The sequence below is a fragment of the Triticum aestivum genome, chromosome 6A (genome assembly GCF_018294505.1).
Source record: "Triticum aestivum cultivar Chinese Spring chromosome 6A, IWGSC CS RefSeq v2.1, whole genome shotgun sequence".
Lineage (NCBI taxonomy): Eukaryota > Viridiplantae > Streptophyta > Magnoliopsida > Poales > Poaceae > Triticum > Triticum aestivum.
The window spans coordinates 29,681,947-29,706,584 of record NC_057809.1 but is presented as its reverse complement, the minus strand read 5'-3'; the positions used below and the strand labels follow the sequence as shown (position 1 = coordinate 29,706,584).

The window sequence follows — 24,638 nt, the reverse complement described above, 5'->3', positions numbered from 1 at the left end:
CTACAGTCTGTTGGGGTTGCCATGGGCCTTTCCCGACCGACTATCAGACAGGGTAATCTCTCCCGACCAACAATCCGTTAGCGCAGCCAAGAGATTTCCCGACCGACTATCTGATAGGTTCTTCTTTCCCGACCAACATCCTATGGGGCCAAGCATTAGCCTTTCCTGGTCTGACAAGGTATGTTCTGCCGACCAACATCTGTTAGCCCTCCCATAGCAGGATTTCACGTTACCAACAGAATGTCCATCAAGTTACATATTCGTACATAACAATAACATGCATCATTCAACAATATTAAACCAGAACCAAACAATAGTCACACACATATAAATAGTTCATTTGTTATGAACCAATGAGCAGCCAAGTTTCCTATAAATAAACTAATGTAACTAATTAAATAGATGAAACGTGATAGTTCATTGTCTGAGAGCAAAAGTTCATCACTTTGTTTTCTGCAAAACATCATCTGCCTTGGCTCCTTGTAGTGGGCAACTACTACCCATCCTCACAGCTTTCCAGCAAGATTGTTTCATCATTCTCGCACTTGACATCAAAGCCTTCATTCTTCATCCCATTGGAGAACATTCTCCAGCTTGAACATCTGCAAGTCAAAATACCCGATAAATATTCCGCACCAACTACAGACCATTATATTTTCTCTAAGCTGCCTTCAACATCATTTCATACCAAAGCAACTGAAGAGAATTCATTACCACTGAGACAGGAAAAGGGGTACCCTTCTAGAAATTTTAGAAGGGCGCGTACCTTTAGCACACCTCTTTTGTGTTTCCTATATCCTGAGATACAATGTATCATGGTCTATGTGCCCATGGGGGATAACTACCTACATGCCATTCCTGCATAAATGAAAGGAGTAAGAAATCGGATGATTAAGAAAAAGTAGCAACTGATTAAGAACAGGTAGCAGCAAAAGCATTTGCTAAGCATCTGCAACATGATAAAGGATATTTCAATTAGCATCATGAGGCTTGCAGAGTACAGACACCAATTACCATTGCAAAATCAGCACACAAGAAGGAGAAAAAAAAACATTACAAACATAACTACACCAGTGCTCACTGGAATATAAGTAAAACTAAGAAGTTGGCAAACACAGAAATAAATCTAAAAAGGGGAGAGAAATCACGCAGGAAGAAGTTGGCAAACATTTTCTTATATGAACATGACAACAAAACTATCGCTAGCAGAATAGAAACTTGAGTAAATTCTCATTTCAGAGATATGGAAGTGATCATGTTCAGTGGTTCGAATTTTTAGTAAAAAAAAATGTGAAGAATAGTTCTGAAGTTGTTTCCATGTTCATTTGCGTCGATGTACACCCAGAATTCAGCAGACAACAACATAGCAAGGTTGACAAGCAGCACACCAGCAAGATCTAACATAGTTTCACATCATTGCATTTTTTAGCTAGATATGATGCACACTACAAAGCCAGAACCTAGAAGCTGCACATGGATTACAAAGTTGTTGTTATTTAGTGCACCGGTTGTCATAGTGGAGTTTCAGTACAACAAATATCAAAATTACATAGTTATAGAAGTGTATTAATTAGCCATGCATAATAATACAAGTCCTTTAATTGGAAGCACTCCAACGCTCACATGTAAACAAAGAAGCTTTGGAATCCATAAAGTGAGCATTTCAGCAAGGACAACACCCACTAGCAACTAATTGTTAATTTGGAATGTGAACATCAGTAAAACCATGATAGCAGAACAGGCCAAGAGCGACTAAGTAAATGATTTGGTCTTTTCACTGGACATCGAAACTGTACATAAAGACAAGGGAACATGGCAGAATACCATGCCACTAGATGAGAACAAAATAAAGTCAAGGAAGTTGCTGTCCATTGGGTGATACAACATAGAATTAATTGTGCGACATTTTCATCAACCCATGCATACTCCCTTAATCATAGTTGTAGAATAAGACCATATAATTTAAAAGAGTTCCCTTTAGATATCCTGCGTGAAGTATTACAGCACAATGGTTTGCATTAATGACACTTCCAACAAATATCTTAATATACATACATTGGAATTTAACCACAGATAGTATATATAAAATACGTTGTGTATTTCACTTCATAGGATTTCTGTACACCACTGATCATGATCTTACAGTATGCACATATACCTCTTAATTTCTCTAATCACATAGTAATAAACTTACAGTGGAAGGGATACTAAACAGAGTTTTTGGAGAAAATAGCGATGAAATCTACAATTAGTACTTTTGATAACATTAGATGAGAGAGAGAGAGAGAGAGTAGTGCAATTTTTATTTTGTCGCAAAGATGCATGTGTGAGTGTACTTGTCTAGGAAATTAATTTTAAAAAATGGCATAGTTCTTTTGATAACCTTCTACGCCACGCATTATCCCTTGGGGTGCTCGCTCTTTGTCTCGATGGTAGCCTTCTTCACAGCCTTGATATAGTGTTCCCTTATTCATGAGTTACACTAGCACCACCTGCTCATTGGAACACATACTCATCATGGTGGTCTCTTTGTCATACAGAAAAAAATTGTGGGGATATTGCTCAGATTCAGAAGGCATTGTATGTATTTTTTGACTTAATTTTTATTTATCATACTTTCTTACATGGAAACAATATATTTGCGCATAGTATAAGTTATATGTACAAAGCATAGTGAAAAGGTTCAAATAGCATAAGACTGTTATAATCAATATGCATGATTAAAGAAGCATTAAAGAAGCATACATTCGCCTATTTTTCTCATATAATTTTCAAATTCATCAATAAAAGCTATAGAAAAGCTAACCTTGCCTGACCAAATACGAGTCAAATTTGGAAATTGTTCTGTTCATCCCATCCTCTCCTTGCTTTGGATGCCTCGTAACTATGCTCATACACATGCTAAGAAATTAGCTCAAGTTAACCTATATATTTTAAAGAACCAAGAGAACCATGCAACTGAGTGCTGCAAATACAGTACATACAAGTGTTTTTCTTCATAAATAGTGGCATATTATTGATATTACCATTATCTTTTCTGGGAAGCACGACAAAGACATAAAAGTTAACCGTACAACTTATTTAAGTTTACTGAGCATCATAATATGACCAACCGTGAGATTAATTATCTAATGCTATATATGTTTTTCCACATGTTTCAGATGCCCTGAATCATTCCCAGAAAAAGAGGACGTCCTAAATCATAGAGGCCACTATATAACATATTTAGCTATCCAGATTGCCAGATCTGCAAAATCAATCAGTAGATGGTCAATCACTTACCACATGCAATTTTATCGTCCCAGCTTAACATGCGTACAATAGTGGAGGCAGCTCATCTGATTAGAGATCCGACTATGCCTAGGGCGGCACATAGTTTGGCCCCTGCTGTATAGGGAGGCAGTGGCTGGATCTGATTAGAGAGCCACACATGGAGGCACATGAGCATGTATGCACGGGCGCAAGTGTAACAATCCCTGAAGGTAAAAGAATCAGCAGATATCATGTAAACAAACAGAATCAAAATTAGCAGCCTCCAGGATGTAAACTAACCTGCAACAGTTCAAGTGACAGCAGCCTTGTCTTAGTAGCAATCTCGTCACTTTCTTCTACCATGCTCATCTAGGAGGATGGGACGAAAAAGGTGAAAGATGAACAGGTGATACTCTAGTCAAGTCTCTCTTTTTGCAAGGAGGAACGGGAACCTGGGAGTCGAGGTAAGTGCCGGAGCTGATGACGCCGCTCGCCGGGATCCCAACCCTGAAAGCTTCCACGAGAGGTAAGCACCAGCGCCTCCAGGGAGTGCTCCGTCACGGCGCCCGCCATGTCTCCCCCGTCTGCAGCAGGTTAAGCCCCGTCACTCCTGGGATCTGCAGCAAATTAAGCCCCAGATCTACACGGCGCCCGCCGTGACGACGACGAGGTGAGGAGAGAGCACCGGGGTTGAGCAGAGGGTTTGAGCGTGTGGGGGCAGCAAGCCAGCAGGGTAGTGCGGGGGGCAGGTTAGCGCGGACGCCAGGTGGAGAGGCCGGCGGCGGGTGCCCATGGCGGCGCGCGTGGGGAATGAGAAAGGGGCTAGGGATTTGCCTCTCCCGTGCGTGGTGACTAATGTGTTGTGGGGAAACATTTCGCGGGCTTTGGGCCAAAAGGGGTGCTAAAATTTCTGTACGCGCGCGCTGGCCCATTTTCTACAGACCGTTGGTCGGGGTTATTTCCCGACCGATGTATGGATGGGCTTTAGAGCTTTCCCGACCCATCGTTTGACAATAATTGTGCTCACATTCCCGACCGACTGTCCGTTCCTGTTTATAAGTTTTCCCGACCGATTGTTCGTCACAAGTTTTTCCAACCAACAGTCGGTCGGCGAAAGTGACTTTTCCCAACACACGTCTGTAGGGAATGTAGTGTCATGGTGTAGTGATTGGCTGCAAGCAAACGCTTTTCAATCTACTCTGAGCTCATGCTCCCAATTCTAGGTAATTCTCTTACCAAGCTCAGGGTTATCTGCCTACATTTTAGCCTTTGGAGAGCTAATTTCTCTTTGGCTTATAATATGCAGAGCTCAGTCCGTTTTAGACCTTTACCAGTACGAGCAGCAGGACCCAACATCTATTAAGCTTGAAGGTAATTTCGGATCCCTCTGTTTAGCTGGCCTTGTGCTTGCATCTGTCAATCAGGGTACCTGAAGTTTGCATATCTCTGTTGTTTCTCATGCTCATGAATCGTTCATCATGTACTCATGTTAGATTCTTGTGCAACCCTTCCCTTTCTTTTTTTTACTGGTAATCTTAATTAGCTACAGCGAATGCTGACGATGATGTGTTGGTTCATCTTTGTTACAGCAAAAGGAAGGTTAACATGATTGTCATGTTTTGTGTTTGTTTCTGTAGATAAGTATGCTGAGTCAGTTTTCTCATGGAAGGTTTAACATGATTGTCATGTTTTTCTGCATGTAATCTTGTTGATACCTTTTACTTTAGACTGCAGACAGGGAGCAATTAGCCTTATCGAGCATTTCATCACTATGAAGTGTTGTGGCATGTTATGCGCATCAACTGTAGCATTTTAAATATCAGATTCGTGTCCATCGTAACTAATGATGTAAACATTATTGTGAATGGCATCACAAAGAACTAGTATAAACATGTACACATTCTCAGTAGTACTGTGCGGCAAGTTTAGTTTCTGAACAGTTAACTAGTAGTAAACCTTCCAAATTGCAAAGATTCTTTTGGTTACGGTCTTATGGCTAGCTTCCAAATGAACAGACCATTTCAAAGTTAACTACACTACTTTCCCCCCTCCCTGTTTCATTATTTAATCTCTATGATTAAAACTATGTGTGCTCTGCTATTGCCACAACTCTTCCACATCTATATTCGAACTTTTTTTTTCTTTTACCGACAAGTTTTTCACTTACATTTCATAACGGTTCATACTTTCAGAAGGAAAACAAAGAAAAGTCGAACATGTATGAGTAGAACAGCATATTTACAGCCATTTGAGAGTAAATATGTAAATAGCATAATATGTTAATGAAACACATTCTGCAATTTGTGTGTATTTCAGACATATGAGTTTTACCAAATATTGTAGCTGTCAACAACTCTCATACTTTGAAACTATTTTTTTAAAATTCAAGAAGACTTTAGACGATGAACCTTTAGGTTGCCAACAGACACCTCAAGTCTGGGCTTCTGCATTGTTTTTATTCATTTTTTTATTGTTGGTTCGCATCGACAGCCACCTCCGACATGTGAAATTGATTCTGAGTCCTCTACCCGCTCCGTTAATCAAACCAATTAATCCATTCAAAATGCGTGCTACGATGTTGTCTGGAGTGGCTTGCACACATGTGATGGGGCGAGCAAAGATTCCTGGCCGCTGCAGGCGTGGATCTAGATGATTACTTTAACTTCATTAGCCAAAAGAACAGTAACCACATGTATTGTAGCATCGTTAACATTAGTCAGCGTGGATCTAGAGGTGAATTCGAGTAATTAACTATCGAGCTATGGCCGGTCGATGTCGGCTTTAGCGTGGATCTAGAGGTGAATTGAGGTTAATTAGCCCTCGATGAATGTTAAATATCGTGTTATGAGCTGTCAATGTCGGCTTTAGTGCGAATCTAGACGATAACCCACCCAGTGAACTCTGCATACTACTCCCTCCCAATACAGGTCCATCTCTTCTTTTGAAGGGAACACAGGTCCCTCTCTACTAGCAAGCCGCTCTGCATCATTATGAAAAATTAACCATAAATATTTCTCTACCCATCTCTAGGGTGCAAGAGGGACGTGTTTGCTCAACCGACTTCCACGAGAAGCAGCCATGGCTCCCTGGTCGCTTGCTGAATGCTGTGAGTGGCACGCTTTATATTAGTTTAGAGCAATCACCGCAAGCACAGGCTTCTCGATCTACTCTCAGCTCATGCTCCCTATTGCAGGTAAATCTCTTACTAAGCTCAGGGTTATCTTTATCTGCCTACATTTTTGACCTTTGGAGAGCTAATTTCCCTTTGCCTTATATACGCAGTGCTCAGTCCATTTTAGACCTTCACCAGTACGAGCAGCAGGACCCAGCATCCATCCATCTTGAAGGTAATATCAGATCCCCGCTGTTTAGCTGGCTTTGCTTACATCAATCGATATAGGTGCCTCAAGTTTGCCTATTTCTGTTGTTTCTCATGCTTATAAATTGTTCACCATGTAATCATGTTAGCATTCTAGTGCAGCCCTTCCCTGTCTTTTTTTCTGGAAATCTTGATTAGCTACAACGAATGGTGGAGATGATATGTTGGTTCATCTTTGTTACAGCAAAAAGCAGCAAAAATGGCGATCGTCCTGGATGCTTTTGCATCCTACGTGCAAAATATGCTCACCGAGATGGTGAGCGGCAAGGTGCACATGCTGCTAGGAGTCACAGACGAGATCGAGAAGATGGACGTTAAGCTTAAGGATCTCAAGAACTTCCTTGCCGACGCTGATAGGAGAAATATCACTGACAACAGCGTGCAAGAGTGGGTGGCCCAGCTCAAGCGTGCGATGTATGAAGCTGCCGACATCCTCGACCTCTGCCGGCTCAAGGCCATGGAGCGGGGTCCGTCCACTAAAGATGTGGGGTGCTTTAACCCCTTGCTCTTCTGCATGCGGAGTCCCTCCCATGCCCACGACATCGGCACCCGCATCAAGGCGCTCAACAAGAGGCTCAGTGTCATCAAGGAGCGAAGCGCTGCTTTTAGCTTCATCCCTCTTGGTCCCTATGAGGATCGTAGCAGCAAGGTGCAAGCCTGTCATTATGGAAATAAGAGACGCGAGACATCAGGGGTGTTTGACCGGTCAGGTGTAGTCGGAGAGAAGATCGAACAAGACACAAGAAAGCTGGTTGAGATTATGCTGAGTGAAAAGGAGGTCAACACGAACATCATGCTTGTCGCTGTTGTTGGTGTCGGCGGAATCGGCAAGACCACTCTTGCCCAGAAGGTCTTTAACAATGAAGCCTTAAATTCTGAATTCGAGAAGATAATATGGTTGAGCATCAATAAGGACTTTGACAAGGTTGAGTTGCTCAAGACAATTATCACGCAAGCCGGAGGAGTACATGGTGGTGAAAAGGCGTTGGCTGTGCTTCAGCCAATCCTTGCCACTACCTTGAAAGGGAAGAAGCTATTCCTGATACTAGATGATGTGTGGAACCATGGAGCATGGGATGATGTGCTTAAAGCACCCTTGGCTAATGTTGTGGCTCGAGGTAGCCGAGTCCTTGTCACTACTAGAGATGAAAGAATAGCTCGAGGGATGAAAGCTGTGCTTCCATACCACCATGTCGACAAGTTGCAGGAGGAGGATGCCTGGTTATTGCTCAAGAAACAGGTGTGTAACTAAACTCCATGCATCTTTAATATTACTAGTTGCATACTTAATTTGGGGCGGATATATAATAATTGGGCACACACTTTTATGCACCGTTCTTTGAGATTGCAACATGGATACTACATATACTTTTGAGATTACAATATGGACCCATACAACACGGATACTATATATACTTATGCCACAGCATATGCACCCACCGCATGTGTACTGTGTGTACAGAAGGCACAATATTTTGACCTGACTATCAAATTTAGGTTCATGAAATTTGGACACCATGCTCCCACAAGAATACTAGACTAAGCAATTTTTTGAAATATACGTAGTCATCATCTAAAATGCAAGTCGAAACAAAATCGATAATTAGGATCATAGAATTGTCTTTCAATTTATAAAAGGTTTCCATCATGTTTGGCTGGAGGTATCAATATATTCACATTAAGTGGTACAGTACTATATTGAAAAAGGCTTCCGCCCCGTTTTATATATAAAGCATAGATCAACATCACCCGGTACAAACGCACGACACCAACACCACAACACAAGCACACACCCAAGGCAGGATACATAGGCGCTAAGCGCAACAACACCACCTCTAGAATTGAGAAGAGATGAAGCCGCATACGACGAACCATGGGCTCCAAGACGACGCCTTCAGGAAGGATACGACACCAGAGCGCCGCCACCGCCCGATCTGAGGATCAGAGTTTCCCCTGGAGCCGCACGAAGGGTAGTGAGAGCCGCGACGACGCCTTCAAGAAGGGAACGAGCTTCGCCGCCGCCGGTCCGTCCGAAGATAGACAGGTTTTCACCCCAGACAACACTCATCGCCACCGATCGCCACACCCCGGCTACCACGCCGCCCACACGGCCATGGCCACTGGGCAGCACCAAGCCACGGGCTCGGCCCAAGAGCACCACGCAACCACCACCCCCAGGGCCGCCGCCCCGGCACCCAAGACCTAGACACCATCTCACCCAAGATCCGCCGCTACCCCAACCAAAGAGACGAGCGGAAAGATCCAACTTTCCCACCCCTGACATCCCCCAGCGCCGAGACCCAATAGGCCAGCCAAAACAGGCCTCCATCGACTCGTCCTGCCGCACCAAGCGTGGGACGAGCTCAGTCCCGCTGCACCATGTGTGAGACGAGCTCGGTCCTGCTGCACCGTGCGCGAGACGAGATCGGTCCTGCTACACCATGCGCGAGACGAGCTCGGTCCGACGACACCGTGCGCGAGACGAGGTCGGTCCAGCCGCACCGGGCGCGAGACGAACGATAGACCGCAACTAGGAGCGGGCCAGCCCTTCGACAGAAGTAAAGCCAGGACGACGAGGAGATGAAGCTAAGGTCGACACGGTCCGATCGCAGACGAGCAGACGCCAGAGTAGAGCCAGCCGTCGCCGCGAGCAGAGCCGCCGATCTACCGTGTAGCCGCCGCGCCATCGGACGGCCTCCACAAGGACCATACAGCACCGTAGCCACCCACGGCCGGAGCAGCAACCACGCCAGGCCGATGCCCCAACCCGCGCCGCCCACCGGAAAAACGCAGACCCGGCTGGCACGCTCCGCCACCACCGCCGCATCCCACCAGTCCAAGACCCGAACCTCGGCTCCGCATCCGGCAACAAACCACAACCAGCACGCCTCAACGGAGAGCTGGAAAGGCCCCTCCTTTCCCTTCCCCCGGCACGCCTGCAGCGCGCCTCTGGACGCCAGATCCCCCGACCACCGTAGATAGAGCCGCCCGCCAAGGACGACACAGGCGCCGGCGAAGCCCTGGATGGCCGGATCTGGCTCCAGCCAGTCGAAACTGTGAGAAGGTCAAGGAAGAAGCCACCGGAGAAGGAGGGAGGTGGGGGTCGCCGCCTGACTTGCCGATCTGCTCCCCGGCGCGCACCACCGCCGCCCACATCCCTCCACGCCACCACCAGCAACCTGGGGCGCTACCGCCGGCTCCAGAGGCCGCGCCGCCACGCCCCGTGCTCAGCGCCACGCCATCCCACGACGGCGGGGGCGGGGGGGGGGGGGGGGGTGTTCCTCCCCCGGCGCTCACGGGAGCGTCGCGGGAGGGGACGGGGGATAGTGCTCAGTCCTCGTGGTACAGTACTATACCACAACATGAAAAGCTTGTAATCAGCAGGGGGGGGGGGGTGTTCCTCCCCCGGCGCTCACGGGAGCGTCGCGGGAGGGGACGGGGGATAGTGCTCAGTCCTCGTGGTACAGTACTATACCACAACATGAAAAGCTTGTAATCAGCAGAATGATACTAGAGTGTGTCCAGGCCCACCAATAGGTGTAGCCAACCCATCCCATGATCTGCCAACATGGATAAAATTAAAAACTGGTACTTCAAATTCTTCTATTTATTTGGATGTATAGATTATAAAAATTCCTATGTAGAATTATAAATTATAGATAATTTAAACATGTAAGAAGCCTATCCCCTTGTGTATTTGTAGATCAAATATGACTCTGGTTTTCCCCGCAAAAAATATGACTCTGTTTTCCTGAGGATGAGTATATGTATTGTAGTATCTATCCGCATAATTAAGCACGCGATCTGTTTAGTTTCTAAGATGATAGATTAAACTAAGCATCTACTGGTTAAAAGAAAAGCATCTGTTTAGTTTCTGAGATGAAGCTCAACATCTTGTCTGGGTGAGCATGTAAGGATTATAGTCGCTCACATGCTATTGGCATCCCAGTTGACAGCAACATCTTGCTCATTCAATTGATAGTTCAATTAGGTAGTACATTAACCAATCTTTTTACGAGTCTCTTTTCTCCACTAGCCTACTATTGATTAATATTGAGTTGACACTAGCAGTTAAAAAGCTACTACTATTTTCTCTCTCAAGGAAAACCACTTGTTATTGACTATCAGTTCAACTGCTTGCAGATAATCTTAAGTGAGACAGATGAACGTGAAATTGATATGCTCAAGGAGATTGGAATGCAGATTGTAGCAAAATGTGATGGTTTGCCTCTTGCTGTCAAAGTAATGGGAGGGCTCTTGTGTCAGAAGGACAAAAAACACCGTGAGTGGGAGATGGTTCTGGATGATTCTGTATGGTCGAACTCTGGACTGCCCGAAGAGCTAAACCATGCAGTATATTTAAGCTATGAAGATTTATCTTCTTATGCCAAACAATGCTTTTTGCACTATTCCCTTCTCCCTAAAACTGAAGTTTTTGTTAGCAATGAAATCATTGGCATGTGGATTAGTGAAGGATTTCTTCACGGGAGCTCGGATGACTTGGAAGAACTAGGAAGCAAGTACTATAAGGAGCTGATATTAAGGAATCTTATAGAGCCAAATACAAAGTATGTTGATCAATGTGTCTGCAACATGCATGATGTTGTACGCTTATTTGCTCAATTTGTGGCCAGAGATGAGGCACTAGTAGCTCATAGTGGAGAAACTAATATTGCTAGTAAACTTAGTGCACATGGGTTTCTTCGGTTATCTGTAGAAAGCAAAGCATCAGAATCAGAGGGGTTAGACTGGAGTTCTTTGCAAGCACAAAAGACACTAAGGGCACTAATATCAGTTGGTTGTATAAATATCAAGCCTGGTGATTCGTTTGTTCATTTTCCATCTCTACGAACTTTACATATACATTCTGCACATGTTGCAACATTGCTTGAATCTTTGCATGAACTCAAGCACCTGAGGTACTTGTCCTTAGAGCACACTGATATATCTAGTCTGCCTGATAGCATTGGAAAGATGAAATTATTGCAGTACATTAGCCTCGGAGGATGCGAACAATTTGTGAAACTTCCGCATGGCTTTGTCAAGTTAGGGCAGCTAAGGTACCTTAACTTCGTTGCAACAAGTATAAAAGGCATACCTAGGGGGTTTTGTGCTCTAACAAACTTGAGGACATTATTTGGGTTTCCAGCCCAGGTGGATGGTGATTGGTGTAGTTTGGAAGAGTTGGGTCCTCTTTCTCAGCTCAAGCATCTTCAGTTGGACAGATTGGAGAATATAACTGCTTCTTCATCTGCAGCAAAGGCAAAGCTTGGCGACAAGGTGCATCTTACCGACCTAACCTTAACTTGTGGTAGCATATTGGGAGATGATGGGCTGATCAAGGAGGAAGATGGTGTCTCTGAGGAAAAGCAACAACAAAGCGAGAAGGTGCTTGAGGAGCTCTGCCCTCCGCCCAGGTTAGAATATCTTGACATCAGAGGATATTTTGGCCGACGGCTCCCAAGGTGGATGATGTCATCATCAGTTGTGTCCCTCAGTAGCTTGAGGATTCTGTTCATTGTTGACCTGGCTTGCTGCACACAGCTTCCTGATAGCTTGTGTCGGCTCCCCTATCTGGAGTTCATTCAGATTAAGCGTGCTCCAGCCATCAAGCGTGTTGGACCTGAATTCATGCAGTCCTACCATCACCACAGTACCTGTCCTTCCCAGATGGTGGCTGCATTTCCGAGATTGCATGAGTTGGATTTTACAGGAATGGTGGAATGGGAGGAGTGGGAGTGGGAGGAGCAAGTGCAAGCCTTCCCTGTCTTGCGGGAACTTTTATTGAAGAACTGCAAATTGAAGTGTCTTCCTCCTGGCCTTGCCTCCCAGGCAAGGGCTTTGAATACGTTATACATATACAATGTCCAGGGTCTCATCTCTCTAGAGAACTTTCCATCTTTGGTTGAGCTGAATCTGGATGAAAACCTTGACCTGGAGAGGATCACTAATCTTCCGAGACTACAAAAGCTTAGCATCGAAGACTGCCCAAAGCTGAAGGTATTGGAGGGTCTTGTTGCACTCCAGAGGCTCGTTCTCTCGTATAACGACATGGAAACAATCCCAGAATACATGGGAGGTATAAACCCAAGGTGTTTGGAGCTATACTGCAGCCTAGCACTGCTCGCTTCCATAGCCGCGGGACAATCTGGCCCTGAGTGGGACAAGTTCAGCCATGTTGAGCATGTCAAGGCATATGCACGTGAAGGAGGTAATTCAAGGAAATGGTATGTCTTCTACACAGCTAAACCATACAGCTTGAAGACAAATGTCATCCACTCTTTCATGTCGAGAGGTAATTTAGCATTACTTGTTGATCTTAATTTGTCTGTTTGCTCTGTTTATTTAGTTTGTTCTCTTATGGTTCTTTCTTCCTTTCATCCATAAGCTAGAGTTTTGATATATTTTCTACATTCGCATTCCCTTTGAATACGCCCTTCGAGATTAGTACACTAGAACATCAAATACATGGTAGTAATGACAACATTGACATGACTACCTTCTTCTCTAAAGAAAATATTTGAATGGCTTTTTATTGCTTTGTGATGGCTATATGTTTACTCATGCTTCTTTCTGATTCGACTGCACTCCATCATGCCCTAAATATCTTTATACTCAGTTTTCCCCTAGGTTACATCCAAATCTTAAATGAAGAGTAGTATCTTTACAAATTATTAAAGCTCATCTATGATTTCTGGATCTCACTGTTTTAACAAGATCATATTTGGGCTCTTGCCTTGCAAGTCATGGATTTGTAACCACTTTTATTCTTTCTTCTCATGCAGGAGCCTTGACTTCTTTTGAGGACACACAAAGATTTGAGTCTCTCTTCAAAATAACGAGAAAAACCTTTAGCTACATCTGCAGCTTGGTGATGGGGCCATCAATGGAAGATATGAACAGCTACACCTTTGTTGACGGGAGGGTGCTGTCTTTAGAAGATCGGGTAGCCGTTGCTCTTAGAAGGTTGCAGTCCAGTGAGCCAACAGAGAGCATAGCATCTTCTGTTGGTGTGAACGAGTCAATCATCTTGTTGGTAACTGAGAGGTTCGTTGATACTGTGTGGGAGCGGGCAGGCCACCACTCAAGCTGGCCAGACTGCAGTGAAAAGGATGAAATCAAATCCAAGTTTGACAAGATCCACAATATGCATAACTGTTGCGGGGTTATATGTACAACGCACATCCCATTTGGACCAAACTGCAAGCATGAGAAGAATGATAGCGCACTGATGCAAGTTGTCGTTGATCCAGAGATGAGGTTTAGAAACATTTGGCTCGGATCAGCAGGCAGCATGGGCCAGTCGAGCCTTTTGCAGGACTCTCAAATCTTCAAGGAGTGTGAGAAGGGCGGTTGTCTGAATGGCAGCAAGCTAAGGGTAGCATTAGATGGATCAGAAGTCGGGGAATACATAATTGGTGATGCAGGATATCCTCTTCTCCCATGGCTACTCACACCATATGAGGACGAAGACCTCTCAGATTCCAAGGCAGAGTTCAATAGGAGACACTCCGCAGCCACAACCTGTGCTCTAAAGGCGCTGGCAAGGCTCAAAGACACATGGAAGTGCCTGCAGGGAGAGACGTCATGCGTTGTCAATCCGGACACTCTAGTTGCCACAATCTATGCCTGCTACTACTTGCATAACATAGTCATAGATATTGAGGAGGATGGGGCCATGCCGAGCGTTGAGGAGCCGAATTACAGTGGGGAAGTGCGTCAGTTAGCTAATGAGGATGCTGTCAGGGGGAGGGATATGCTTTCACAGTACTTCCTGACCAGCAGGTCATCTGAATCAGGAGGTGAATTATCTCATTTGAACCTACATCATAATTTGTTTGTCTGGTTTCTCTTCCCACTAATATGTCACAATTATTTATTTCTGTCGTTTCCACTCTATATATTTTAGGTCAGCCCAGTGGATGTAGAGGGGGCCATGAAGTAGCTGCACCAGGCTCAGGCGATGAAGTGCAGACAAGAACAGCAGAGGAAGAGATTGTTAACTGAAAAAAACATCTTTCTACCACATCTTCTAGCTTCATTCTAGGTACTACTGCTGGCAGGTCTTGTTGTTCCCTTCATTTGAGCAATTTCACCGTTCTCTTCTTCTCAACTCAATGTGATATGGCACTAATGTCATTTAGAATCTTTAACTGTTTTCACAACTCTAAAAGACAGGTAACTGATACCGCTGCTAGTACGCAAAACATCAGTATCTACAAGCTGAGACTCTTGTGTGTTTCCCTCTCTGTATTGGCAATTGCTTTAATTGATGGCTCATTTAATAGCATGGTTATTCAGAAAGAAAATGTTAGGGGCTATCTTGTGCATGGAAATGGGAAATGGGAGTATATATTAAACCCTGTTGCTTGGTCACTTGTGTGATATAACTAAAACCTTGGTTTCATCAGGTGAAAGGCCAGCCGATATCTATATCCTGCTCGTTGCCTCGTTGGTTGCTGGCTTCTGAATGCATGAACGCAGATGCTGCTGCAGCTGGAACTATCCTGCTGTCAACACTTCTTTTTCATTTTTGGTCTTCTATCTATTCTATACTCCTGATTCATGTAGCCTGTATGGAGTACATGACAATACTTGTCTAGAATATATAGAAGACAATTGTTGACTATTCAGTACAGGAGGAGTACTTGGCAAAGACAAGTGTTGTCATGTAGCCTGTACTGTATGTGCTGAAAAACGGGCTATGTGTGGCCTATACGTATGTAAACCGAAGAATTTGCAAACATTATGGCAGGGATGCCTTCTGTGTATTTATGTCAGGTGTATGTTTGGGCCAGTCATCATATTCAATACAAGGACTTGAGCTGTCTTCAGTGATGCAAAGAAAAAAACATTAGAATAAATTACTCCAGGGTAACTGATAAGTGAAAAGGTAAAGAAAATCAATTACTTTGATCTTAGCAGAACTCGGGTAGTAGTAAGTAGTAAAACGGACAGGAGGAGAATGGAGACTGCTTTGGCTCGAGAAATCGAAATCTAGGAGGAAGTCGAGACTGACACCGGCACAAGGCATCTATTAACAGGATGAGGCAGTGTCTCTCTTCTTCTCTACACCAGATTGCTTTGGTATACATTTACTCGCGTTGTGAATTATGTTTGTTTGTTGAGTTCACATCCAGGCACGTTTCTGAATTCTGATGCAAATGTTGATGTGCCCGATGCGAAGCGAGCGGTCGCAGCTGGCCGAGCTGCCTTGCGCTAGTCAAAAATGCCAGTGTGAGGCCCTAGATGGTGATCACAAGATCATGTCGTGTGTCTGTGTAATGGTGAACATGCAGTGTATGTTGGACGACCATTTGTTGCTGTAACTAAACCATGCCCAGATGCCTGAAGTCCACACTGTCATTTCCAGAGAAGGTGCTCGATCATATATATGCCCAAGACAGCATTCTGAAACAACGGTGGCTGCCACTTGCCTGCACTGGCCAGTTCGGACGCAGCATCTCGTCAATTTACTACTCCCTCCGTTTCAAAATACTTGTCTTTCTAGCCATTTCAACAAGTGACTACATACGGAGCAAAATGAATGAATCTACACTCTAAAATATGTCTACATACATTCGTATGTAGTAGTCATTTGAAATGTCTAGAAAGACAAATATTTAGGAACGGAGGGAGTAGTATTTGTTTGGGATCTGAACGTGTGCTTGCAAAAATGAATTGGTGCCGCGGGATTTGTTTGAGACAGACGTAACGAGGTAACGCACCACAAGTTGAGCGCGAGGGCCCAGCTAAGCTTTCTCAGCGCCTGGACGCGAATACGTACGTGGTACGTCCCCATCCATGGATGGCACAGGTCAACGACGACGAAGCAAAGCCAAGCCAAACCGTGTTGCCGAATTTATACCACCATCGCTCACGTACGGCCTCAGGCACGTGCTTTTCCTTGTACTGCTCCTGTACTACACAGCAGAAAACTATACTAGCTACGTACGTCTCCATGGACAAATAATACCCATGCCTGCCCAAGGAGCTGACCTTTTACGTTTAGCGATGGAGACCTACACTAGACAGCAAACAACTGGCTGCATACTGCATACATCGAACGGGACTTTTCAGGACGAAACTCAAATGTCCAGTGTACAAGTTGCATCCATTCCATCGACTGGTGCGTTGCACACCTTGGATGTGCACGATCTTCGATGGTCAACAAAACACACTGAATTATGTCTGTTATAAGCACGTCGCTTTCATTCCCTACTCCCTCCGTCACGGTTTAGAAGGCATGGTTAAATTTGCGTGCGTTTCCACAATAGACAAGATTTAAGACGCATTGCATTTATTTCTAGTAGCTAATTAGTACTTCCTCCGTCACGGTTTAGAAGGCACAGTTAAATTTGCGTGCGTTTCCACAATAGACAAGGTTTAGGGCGCATTGCATTTATTTCTAGTAGCTGATTAGTACTTCGATATACTATTTGTATATGCATGTGTAGTGTGAATACTAATCTGGTGTATACCCGGTCAAATTTAACTATTTCTATAGGCATCTTAACTGTATATACCCGGTCTTGCAGGTTTGCCGCCCGCTTAATTGTTAACGGTGCATACTAATCTGGGCTTTGGACTTTGGTGGACATGCGGAGCGAGCAGCAGACGTCATCCGATCCGATCGCATGACGTCCATGGATCTAGCATCTCAGTGTGCCGCCCGGCAGCTTAGCTTGACTAGCTTCATTGGTTTCCGGCCCTGCCAACTTCCCACAAGCTTCATTTCCACTCCCACACAAGCAAGCATAAAGGTAATTAAGCTCTCATTCCAGCACGTCAAGAAGCAGCCAGGAAGTTCAGAATAAAGCACAACCTCGATTTTCCGTTATCGTGCAACCGTCGCTTCTATCACTTTCTTCAGAAATCAGAAACTAATCAGCCGCGATCTTTGGTCAGTCGCCCGCAATAGCAAAAATGCAAAAGGGGAAAGGAGAAAAAGGGACAAGTTGACATTTTATCTCTAATGCGCTGTGAATCAGCAGAGCAGATTGTAGTTGGACCTGCTCATTGTTTTCAGGTCAAGACAACTCATACATGGACCTGCTTATTGTATCAATTCTGCTTCGGTACAACCCCCCTAAACACATCAACGGATGAGATCTCTTCATAATAAAGGATAGGATAGTCCTTTTACATTTTTTTGAAGGGATAGTCTTTTTGCGAAATACAATTCTGTACAACCCTGGGAGGTCAACTGGGCCGGCCCAGCAGCAAACATTATCTCCCTGTAATAGTGGAAAATCCAAAAATAATCAATACGTAGTGGGGTTTGAACACAAGACCTTCTACTCTCACTTGATCAAGAAAGCTCTCTGCTGGCTAATTTGCAGCGCCCCTTCCAGGATTTCAAGGGCAGTCAGGCATGAGTGCGCGTACGTTATTTGAATACTGCTCCTGAAACACGAGACTTTCTCTCTGAGGCGTTGCAACGAGCGAATCAACCTATAGTTGAGTTAGTTAGATGGACCACCAGGGTTTAAATCCTGGTGCTCGCATTATTCCTGGATTTATTTCAGAATTTCCGGCGATGCGCTTTTAGTGGGAGGAGACGTTCCCATCGACGACGAGGCGCATATGGTGATTTCGTAAATCTCAAAATGATATGCCGGCTCAGTCTCTCGGAGGTGCTCATAGGGGTAGGGTGTGCGTGTGTGCGTTTATAGGGATGAGTGTATGCGCGTGTATATGAGCGCTTGTATTTGTACTGATGCTTAAAAAAAAGAGGCGTTGCAACGAGCCGGCATGCAGGAGCGATGGCTGGATTAATTAATTAAGTAATATAAGCGACGAGAGTGGCTTTTTGGCACATGGGAGCGTGCTCTTGGTTTTAAAATGTGTTTTAAACATATTTTGAAATGTCAAGAAAATTCCAAACAAAAACCTAAGACGTACAACTCAATATTGTACATGCTTACAAAGTCATTTCGTGAAAAACCAACAGCTTGCGTGTCGTGTGTGAAAAGACAAAATCCGGTGTTAAAAATTATTTTTCACAAGACATCATTTTGTATTTTTACACAAGCCACAAAAATGTCAGTTTTCTCTAAAACTTGACGTGCGCACATATAATGTCAAAATGTATGTACCAATTTTTTTCACACTTTGAAATATATTTTTTTCGCGTGCAGAAACGCGCACTCCCGGAAGCACCAATGAATTTCCGTATAAGCGATGTCCTATATTAGATGACCAGCCTTGTCTCAAAAAAAAAAAAAGATGACCAGCCAATGCATCCAATAAAAAAAAGATGAGCCAATGCATGCAAGGAAATCGTGTCTTGAGCCATCGGCATTAACTGCCTCCCAAGATTACAGCTCTACCCAACGCTATAAATTAACCATTGTGGATTTCTTGGTACTGCCGCTTCGGCTAGCTGGCCTTCAAATCCCAAACGGAGGTAGTATGAACAGCGGCAGATTTAAAGGTTTTTAGAATTTTGAATGTGAATTTTTTAAGGTGAAACAAATTTGAACGTAACAGATTTGAACATTGTTTGGAATTTTGAATGCGACTTCTTTAAAACATGAAACAAATGCAAACAATTTTCTCGAAAAGAGGGGCAAATTCTGAAACTCTAAACAATTCTGAAAATTGAGAGAAAAATGAAATTTCAAACAATTTTTCAAAACACAAACAATTTTGAAACTGTTAACTTCATTGAAAACGCGACCATTATTTGAAATATACGAACATTTTTGGAAAATATGAACAAATAAGTACATTGAACTTTGTTTGAACTTTACGTTTTTTAAAAGGAAAAAATAAGAAAAAGACAAAAAAAAATGTATTCATGAACCTTCTAGAAGGTATCCAAACTGGTAAAAACCGACCTAGAACCATCTAGAAGGTTCCCAAACGCAGCATGTCCAGAGGCAACAAAAAATTAAAATGGCTTGGCCCATGTTCACTCATCTCTACTCCTAATGGACGACTTGTTGAATAGTCCCCCCACTTTCAACCGGTTTATTTTCAACCAGTTTTTCTTCGTCTCACCTCCCACCAGCCCCTCCCACCGGTTTTTTTCTTTTCTCGTTTGACTGGCAATACCCAACGTATTTATGGTAATCAATCATAATTAATCCACGTATAGTAATAAATCAATTCAGGTATGGTAAGGTCATAACTCAGGAAATTTTGAATATGATAATTATATGATAATAAATTTAAATTACCCCAAAGGCTATCAATCCAGGTATGGTAAGGCCATAACTCGGGAAATATCGAATATGGTAATAAATTTAAATTACCACCAGGTATGGTAAGGCTATCGATCCAGGTATGGCACGCCCTCACCTGATCACATATCACAATCTCCAGCCCCACGCACGCACCAACGTATTTATGATAATCAATCATAATTAATTCACGTATAGTAATAAATCAATCCAGGTATGATAAGGTCATAACTTAGGAAATTTTGAATATGGTAATTATATGATAATAAATTTAAATTACCCCAAAGGCTATCAATCCAGATATGGTAAGGCCATAACTCGGGAAATATCGAATATGGTAATAGATTTAAATTACCACCAGGTATGGTAAGGCTATCGATCCAGGTATGGCACACCCTCACCTGATCACCTATCACAATCTCCAGCCCCACGCACGCACCAACGTATTTATGGTAATCAATCATAATTAATCCACATATAGTAATAAATCAATCCAGGTATGGTAAGGTCATAACTCAGGAAATTTTGAATACGGTAATTATATGGTAATAAATTTAAATTACCCCAAAGGCTATCAATCCAAGTATGGTAAGGCCATAACTCGGGAAATATCGAATATGGTAATAAATTTAAATTACCACCAGGTATGGTAAGGCTATCGATCCAGGTATGGCACGCCCTCACCTGATCACCTATCACAATCACCAGCCCCACGCACGCACCAAAGGACCCACCCGGCACCAAACGCAGCTCCTCTCGATCCCCTCGAGTAAACGCCGCCACCGTCGTGCGATCTTCCTGACACAGACGTCGTCGCCGCCTCCTTCCCACCTACGGCGTCCCCCACGTCCATGGTGACGGCGCTCGCGTCCTACACTGACCCTCCGCCTCATATAGGTTGGTCGTTGATGGAGTGGGATGTGCCGTTGCGGTTTGGGGAGGCGCAATCACGATCTGGTTGGGATCTCAGTGTGGACTCGCTCTCTGCGATGAAGGATGGCGCTGCCTCCCTGGCAAATGGGAACGGAGGAAGGGGCTCTACGTCGTGAATGTCGGCGAGGCAGCGGCCGAAGGCGAGCCCGACGGTGAGCACGGGTGTTCGTCCCATGAAATAGGTGGCCACGGAGGGCGGATCTGAGGCCACCCCAATCGCCAGTGGCCCTTCCTCCCATCGCTCATCGCCTCCATCCTCTCTCTCCTCTAAATCTTTGTCGCCCCTGCTTGATTCTGGCCGATGCCATCCGGCTCTCGCATCGACCACCACCAGCACGGCTGCGGACGAGGCGCAATCGCAGACGCCGCCGCCGCCATCCTCATCCACCTCCTCCACCATCCTTCCCAGCCGTCGTCGGGGGCACCCGCCATCTGCGCTCTAGCCCACCCGCTCCCTCCTATCCCCTCCCCTGCCTGCCAGCCCCGTGATCCATCGCACAGATGGCAGGTACTACAGCGATCTCCTCCCCAGCGGATCCGGCCTCCTCCGATGGAGATCCATCCTGGGCACCGCCTTATTCTCATGCGTGCACGTCTATATCAATGTCTCATTCCACCTCACCTGAGCCTTTACCTTCCCACCTCTGCTTTAGATCCACATCACTTTGCAAGGTATGTGCTTGATTGTTTCGAACTGGATCGATGGATTGTGCAAGGTACTTTGGGTGTCGTCATTGACGGCAATTGTCACGCCATGCTACCATCGGAGGGGTCCCTCATCGATGATTAGGGTCTTCCGAACTGCACGAGCTCCATTGAGAAGGATGTTTTTAATTCTGGTTCTGCCTACATGCTTTCTTTGCCTGTATCTACTTAGCTAATGTCTTCTTATAGATAGTAGCTGCTGAAGTGGTGATCAAAGTTGTTCACTATAAGGAAACAACCATGATAACAAAAGTGTATATTCCCTGACCTTTGACCTGAAGTACTTTTTCATTAGAAACTTGCAACAGCCAGGCATTGAAATTAGCAACAGCTTCGTACGTACTAAACTAATTTGCAGCACCACGTACTGAACTAAGTTAGGTTATGCTCATCGTTCGAACATGCTTAGTGATAACCACCTAGCAAGCTGATCAAACATGAAAAAATTGAAGTGCTACTACTAATCGTACTATTCTGAATGTGATAATCTATTTAATTGGCTCTTCTCTAATTGTACACTTGCATAAATCTCAGATCTTGCAAATTACAGTATAACCATAAAAGTCATGCTTTGACTCCTATAGGGCCTTTTGCACTTTGATATGACTAATAATTTGCCTTAATATCACAGATTGTATTACTACCTTTCTAAGTGAATGACATTCAAGAAGGTCATTAAATAAAACCAAGAAATCCTTCTGGTATTGGAGTGTAGGAAAGTTGAGACTATAAAACCAAAAGGTTATATTTACGTTTATTAGAGAAGGTTCTTTACTTTTTATAGGAAAACACAAAATGTTGCGATGTAGAGTCTAGGTGGTGGGCCTCCTTGATCCACTTGGTGGATGAGGGCGACTCCGGTCCTGGCACCCATAGTGCCAGTTATCCAAAAATCATAGGGCCTGGATATAGCTCTAGCAGACGTATGCGGCTTGCGCATCGAGCTTGGTCGTCTCGAGCATGGAGATAGGCGAGTTGTAGACCAAGAGATGGTACAGAGATAGGCGAGTTGTAGACAAGAGCTGGTGGGCAGCAAGAAACGCATGCACACCAAAGAACAAATCTGAGTCACATGCCTACTTCTATTGGTTTCTACAAAGAGCGGCTAGCTTAGATCTTAGACCAGTCGGTCACTGTAGAGGTCGCCAAGGTGATCTTACAGCACCGTCGTGGGGATTTCTCATGATTTTATGTAGGCAAGCCGCAAGCGGTGGTGGTGATTGGCTGGGTGGTGTCGCTGCCTTGGGAAGAGACGAAGTGATGGTAAAAGTAAGCAGGATCCGATGATTCTTCCGTGGGGATAGCCAAAGTCAAGATGTCGACTACAGACTCGTCGCAGACTTGCAGTGAACATGGATGCGGCGAGCCTGATTTGTGGATCGATGGCGGGTCTTGACTTTGTTAGGCTGTGATTGGATGGTTGCGGAGGGTGGTGTGCTTGGTTGGGTTCCCATGGAAGAATGTGGCCTCCTCGTGGATCTGGTCATGCCTATCCTAGAGAACATTGTGTCCCTAGCTCCCTCGAGGAGCAAGGACAGTGCAAGCGGCAGCAGGGGGTAGGGGTAGATGTGGGGAGGGATGTCGGCGGCTGCTCGAGGTCATCATGATGAAACCCTTGACGTCCCATCTTTATCAATGGAAGTGGAAGAGCACGAAGTCGAGATTGGATATGAGTTTGAGTTCTTTTTGGCACCGATCGGTTCCCCACTTTAGAGATGTATTTTTTTGCGTGCGAGCAAACAGTGGGTTGATTCTAAAAGGGATAGGCACTTTTCAACAGAAGTGCATGACGGACCAAAAATATGACCTCATTTTATTCGTTTAATAGATATCGTATTATTCGTTGTTGTTCGTTCGGTGAAATTTCCTAATATTTGATTGTTGTGTTTCTAATTAGAGCACCCCATAATCACCTAATATGAGGGGATGATAAATGAAAGATACTGATTATAAATTTTGAAGAGCCCGTGGCAACGCACGGGCGTTATACTAGTATCAGTAGGGTTTGTGAGAAACAACGATTGTTTGATGCAATAAATGTCAACTAAGGTTTTCTCCCAGCAGGCGCCTCACAGCAGCAATGATGTCGCCTAGTTGGACCAGGGCTTAAGCATTTTTATCTTTTTTTGGGTTTTTCTTTTTCTTGGTAATTTATTTTTCTCCTTTTAAAACTTTATTACTCTTTTTGAAATATGTTCAAAAAGTTGAAACTTGTTTTCAAATATTCTTTGCAATTTTAAAAAGTGTTCTAGAATTTCAGAAATGATCACGCTTTCTATAGTTTTTGTTCATAAATTTAAGAAACGTTTGCTTTTTAAGTAAAAGTTCATAGATTTTAAAATGTATGTAGTTTTCTACTCCCTCCGTTCCGAATTACTTGTCATGGGTATGAATGTATCTAGATGTATTTTAGTTCTAGATACATCCATTTTTGCGACGAATAATTTGAAACGGAGGGAGTATTTGTGTACAAAATTTTCAACAATTATTCAGAATTTGTCAACAATTTTTGAAAAAGTGCTCAACCTTGTAAAAGTTTCACACACAATTTTTTCATGTTGATTGATAATGACAGAAATTGCAATTAACATTCAAATTAGGAAAAACTACATGCTCATGGATGCACCCCAACTGGTGGTTTATTTTGATATATGAATAAGTGACCCTGACTTTTACGAGCAGGTTGGCATGCCTTGGTAGGCATCCATCCATGTTTGAACAATTTTCGACATGCCTGGCCATTTATTTGCCTTTCTCTAGCAAGAAACTCCAGAAAATGCAAAATTTATCAAAAAGGACGTGCTTCCAAACGGGGCTTTTAATGTGCTTTCAAACTTTTGTTCGCTCTTTTTAGAAAACATTTGTGTTTTGGCATTCTGCGAAATTTTGAAAGGCATGAACATTTAAAAAAATTCATACAATTTTAAAAAATGCTAATATTTGTATTTATGAACAATTTTTTGAAAGCATGAGCAGTTTTTGGAAAATAAAATGAAAAATGAAAAAGAAGCAAATAGCAAATAGAAAAAAAATAAAAAGAAATATTGTGAAAAGACTGGTTCTCTATAGTAAACCGGTCGCTGATGGATGGTTCTTATAGTCTGCGTTACCTAGTTTGATACGGAGGCCTTTTAGCTTGTGTGGCTAGCGACAAGTGGTCAGCAGTGGGAGTTACATTGTTC

At 43.9% G+C, this 24,638-nt stretch overlaps 1 protein-coding gene and 1 long non-coding RNA gene across 4 annotated transcripts; one reads left to right on the top strand and one right to left on the bottom strand.

The window, feature by feature from the left end:
- Positions 1-263: 263 nt before the first annotated feature.
- Positions 264-4,213, bottom strand: LOC123131810 (uncharacterized). Of its 3 annotated transcripts, XR_006464333.1 has the most exons (7): positions 3,705-4,204; positions 3,553-3,621; positions 3,283-3,476; positions 2,807-2,884; positions 2,384-2,492; positions 767-858; positions 264-602 (listed from the first exon to the last, which is right to left on the bottom strand). It is a non-coding gene; the product is annotated as an uncharacterized lncRNA (long non-coding RNA). The 3 variants fall into 3 exon arrangements; XR_006464334.1 differs by having other exon boundaries at positions 2,807-2,901; positions 3,553-4,213; XR_006464332.1 differs by having other exon boundaries at positions 3,553-4,199.
- A 1,979-nt stretch (positions 4,214-6,192) lies between these two features.
- Positions 6,193-15,406, top strand: LOC123131809 (putative disease resistance protein RGA4). The gene is made up of 7 exons (XM_044551492.1): positions 6,193-6,445; positions 6,535-6,599; positions 6,816-7,871; positions 10,775-12,926; positions 13,417-14,433; positions 14,541-14,678; positions 15,043-15,406. The coding sequence occupies exons 3-6, from the start codon at positions 6,831-6,833 to the stop codon at positions 14,636-14,638; spliced, it is 4,308 nt and encodes a 1,435-aa protein (XP_044407427.1). The 5' UTR covers positions 6,193-6,445; positions 6,535-6,599; positions 6,816-6,830; the 3' UTR covers positions 14,639-14,678; positions 15,043-15,406.
- Positions 15,407-24,638: the final 9,232 nt, after the last annotated feature.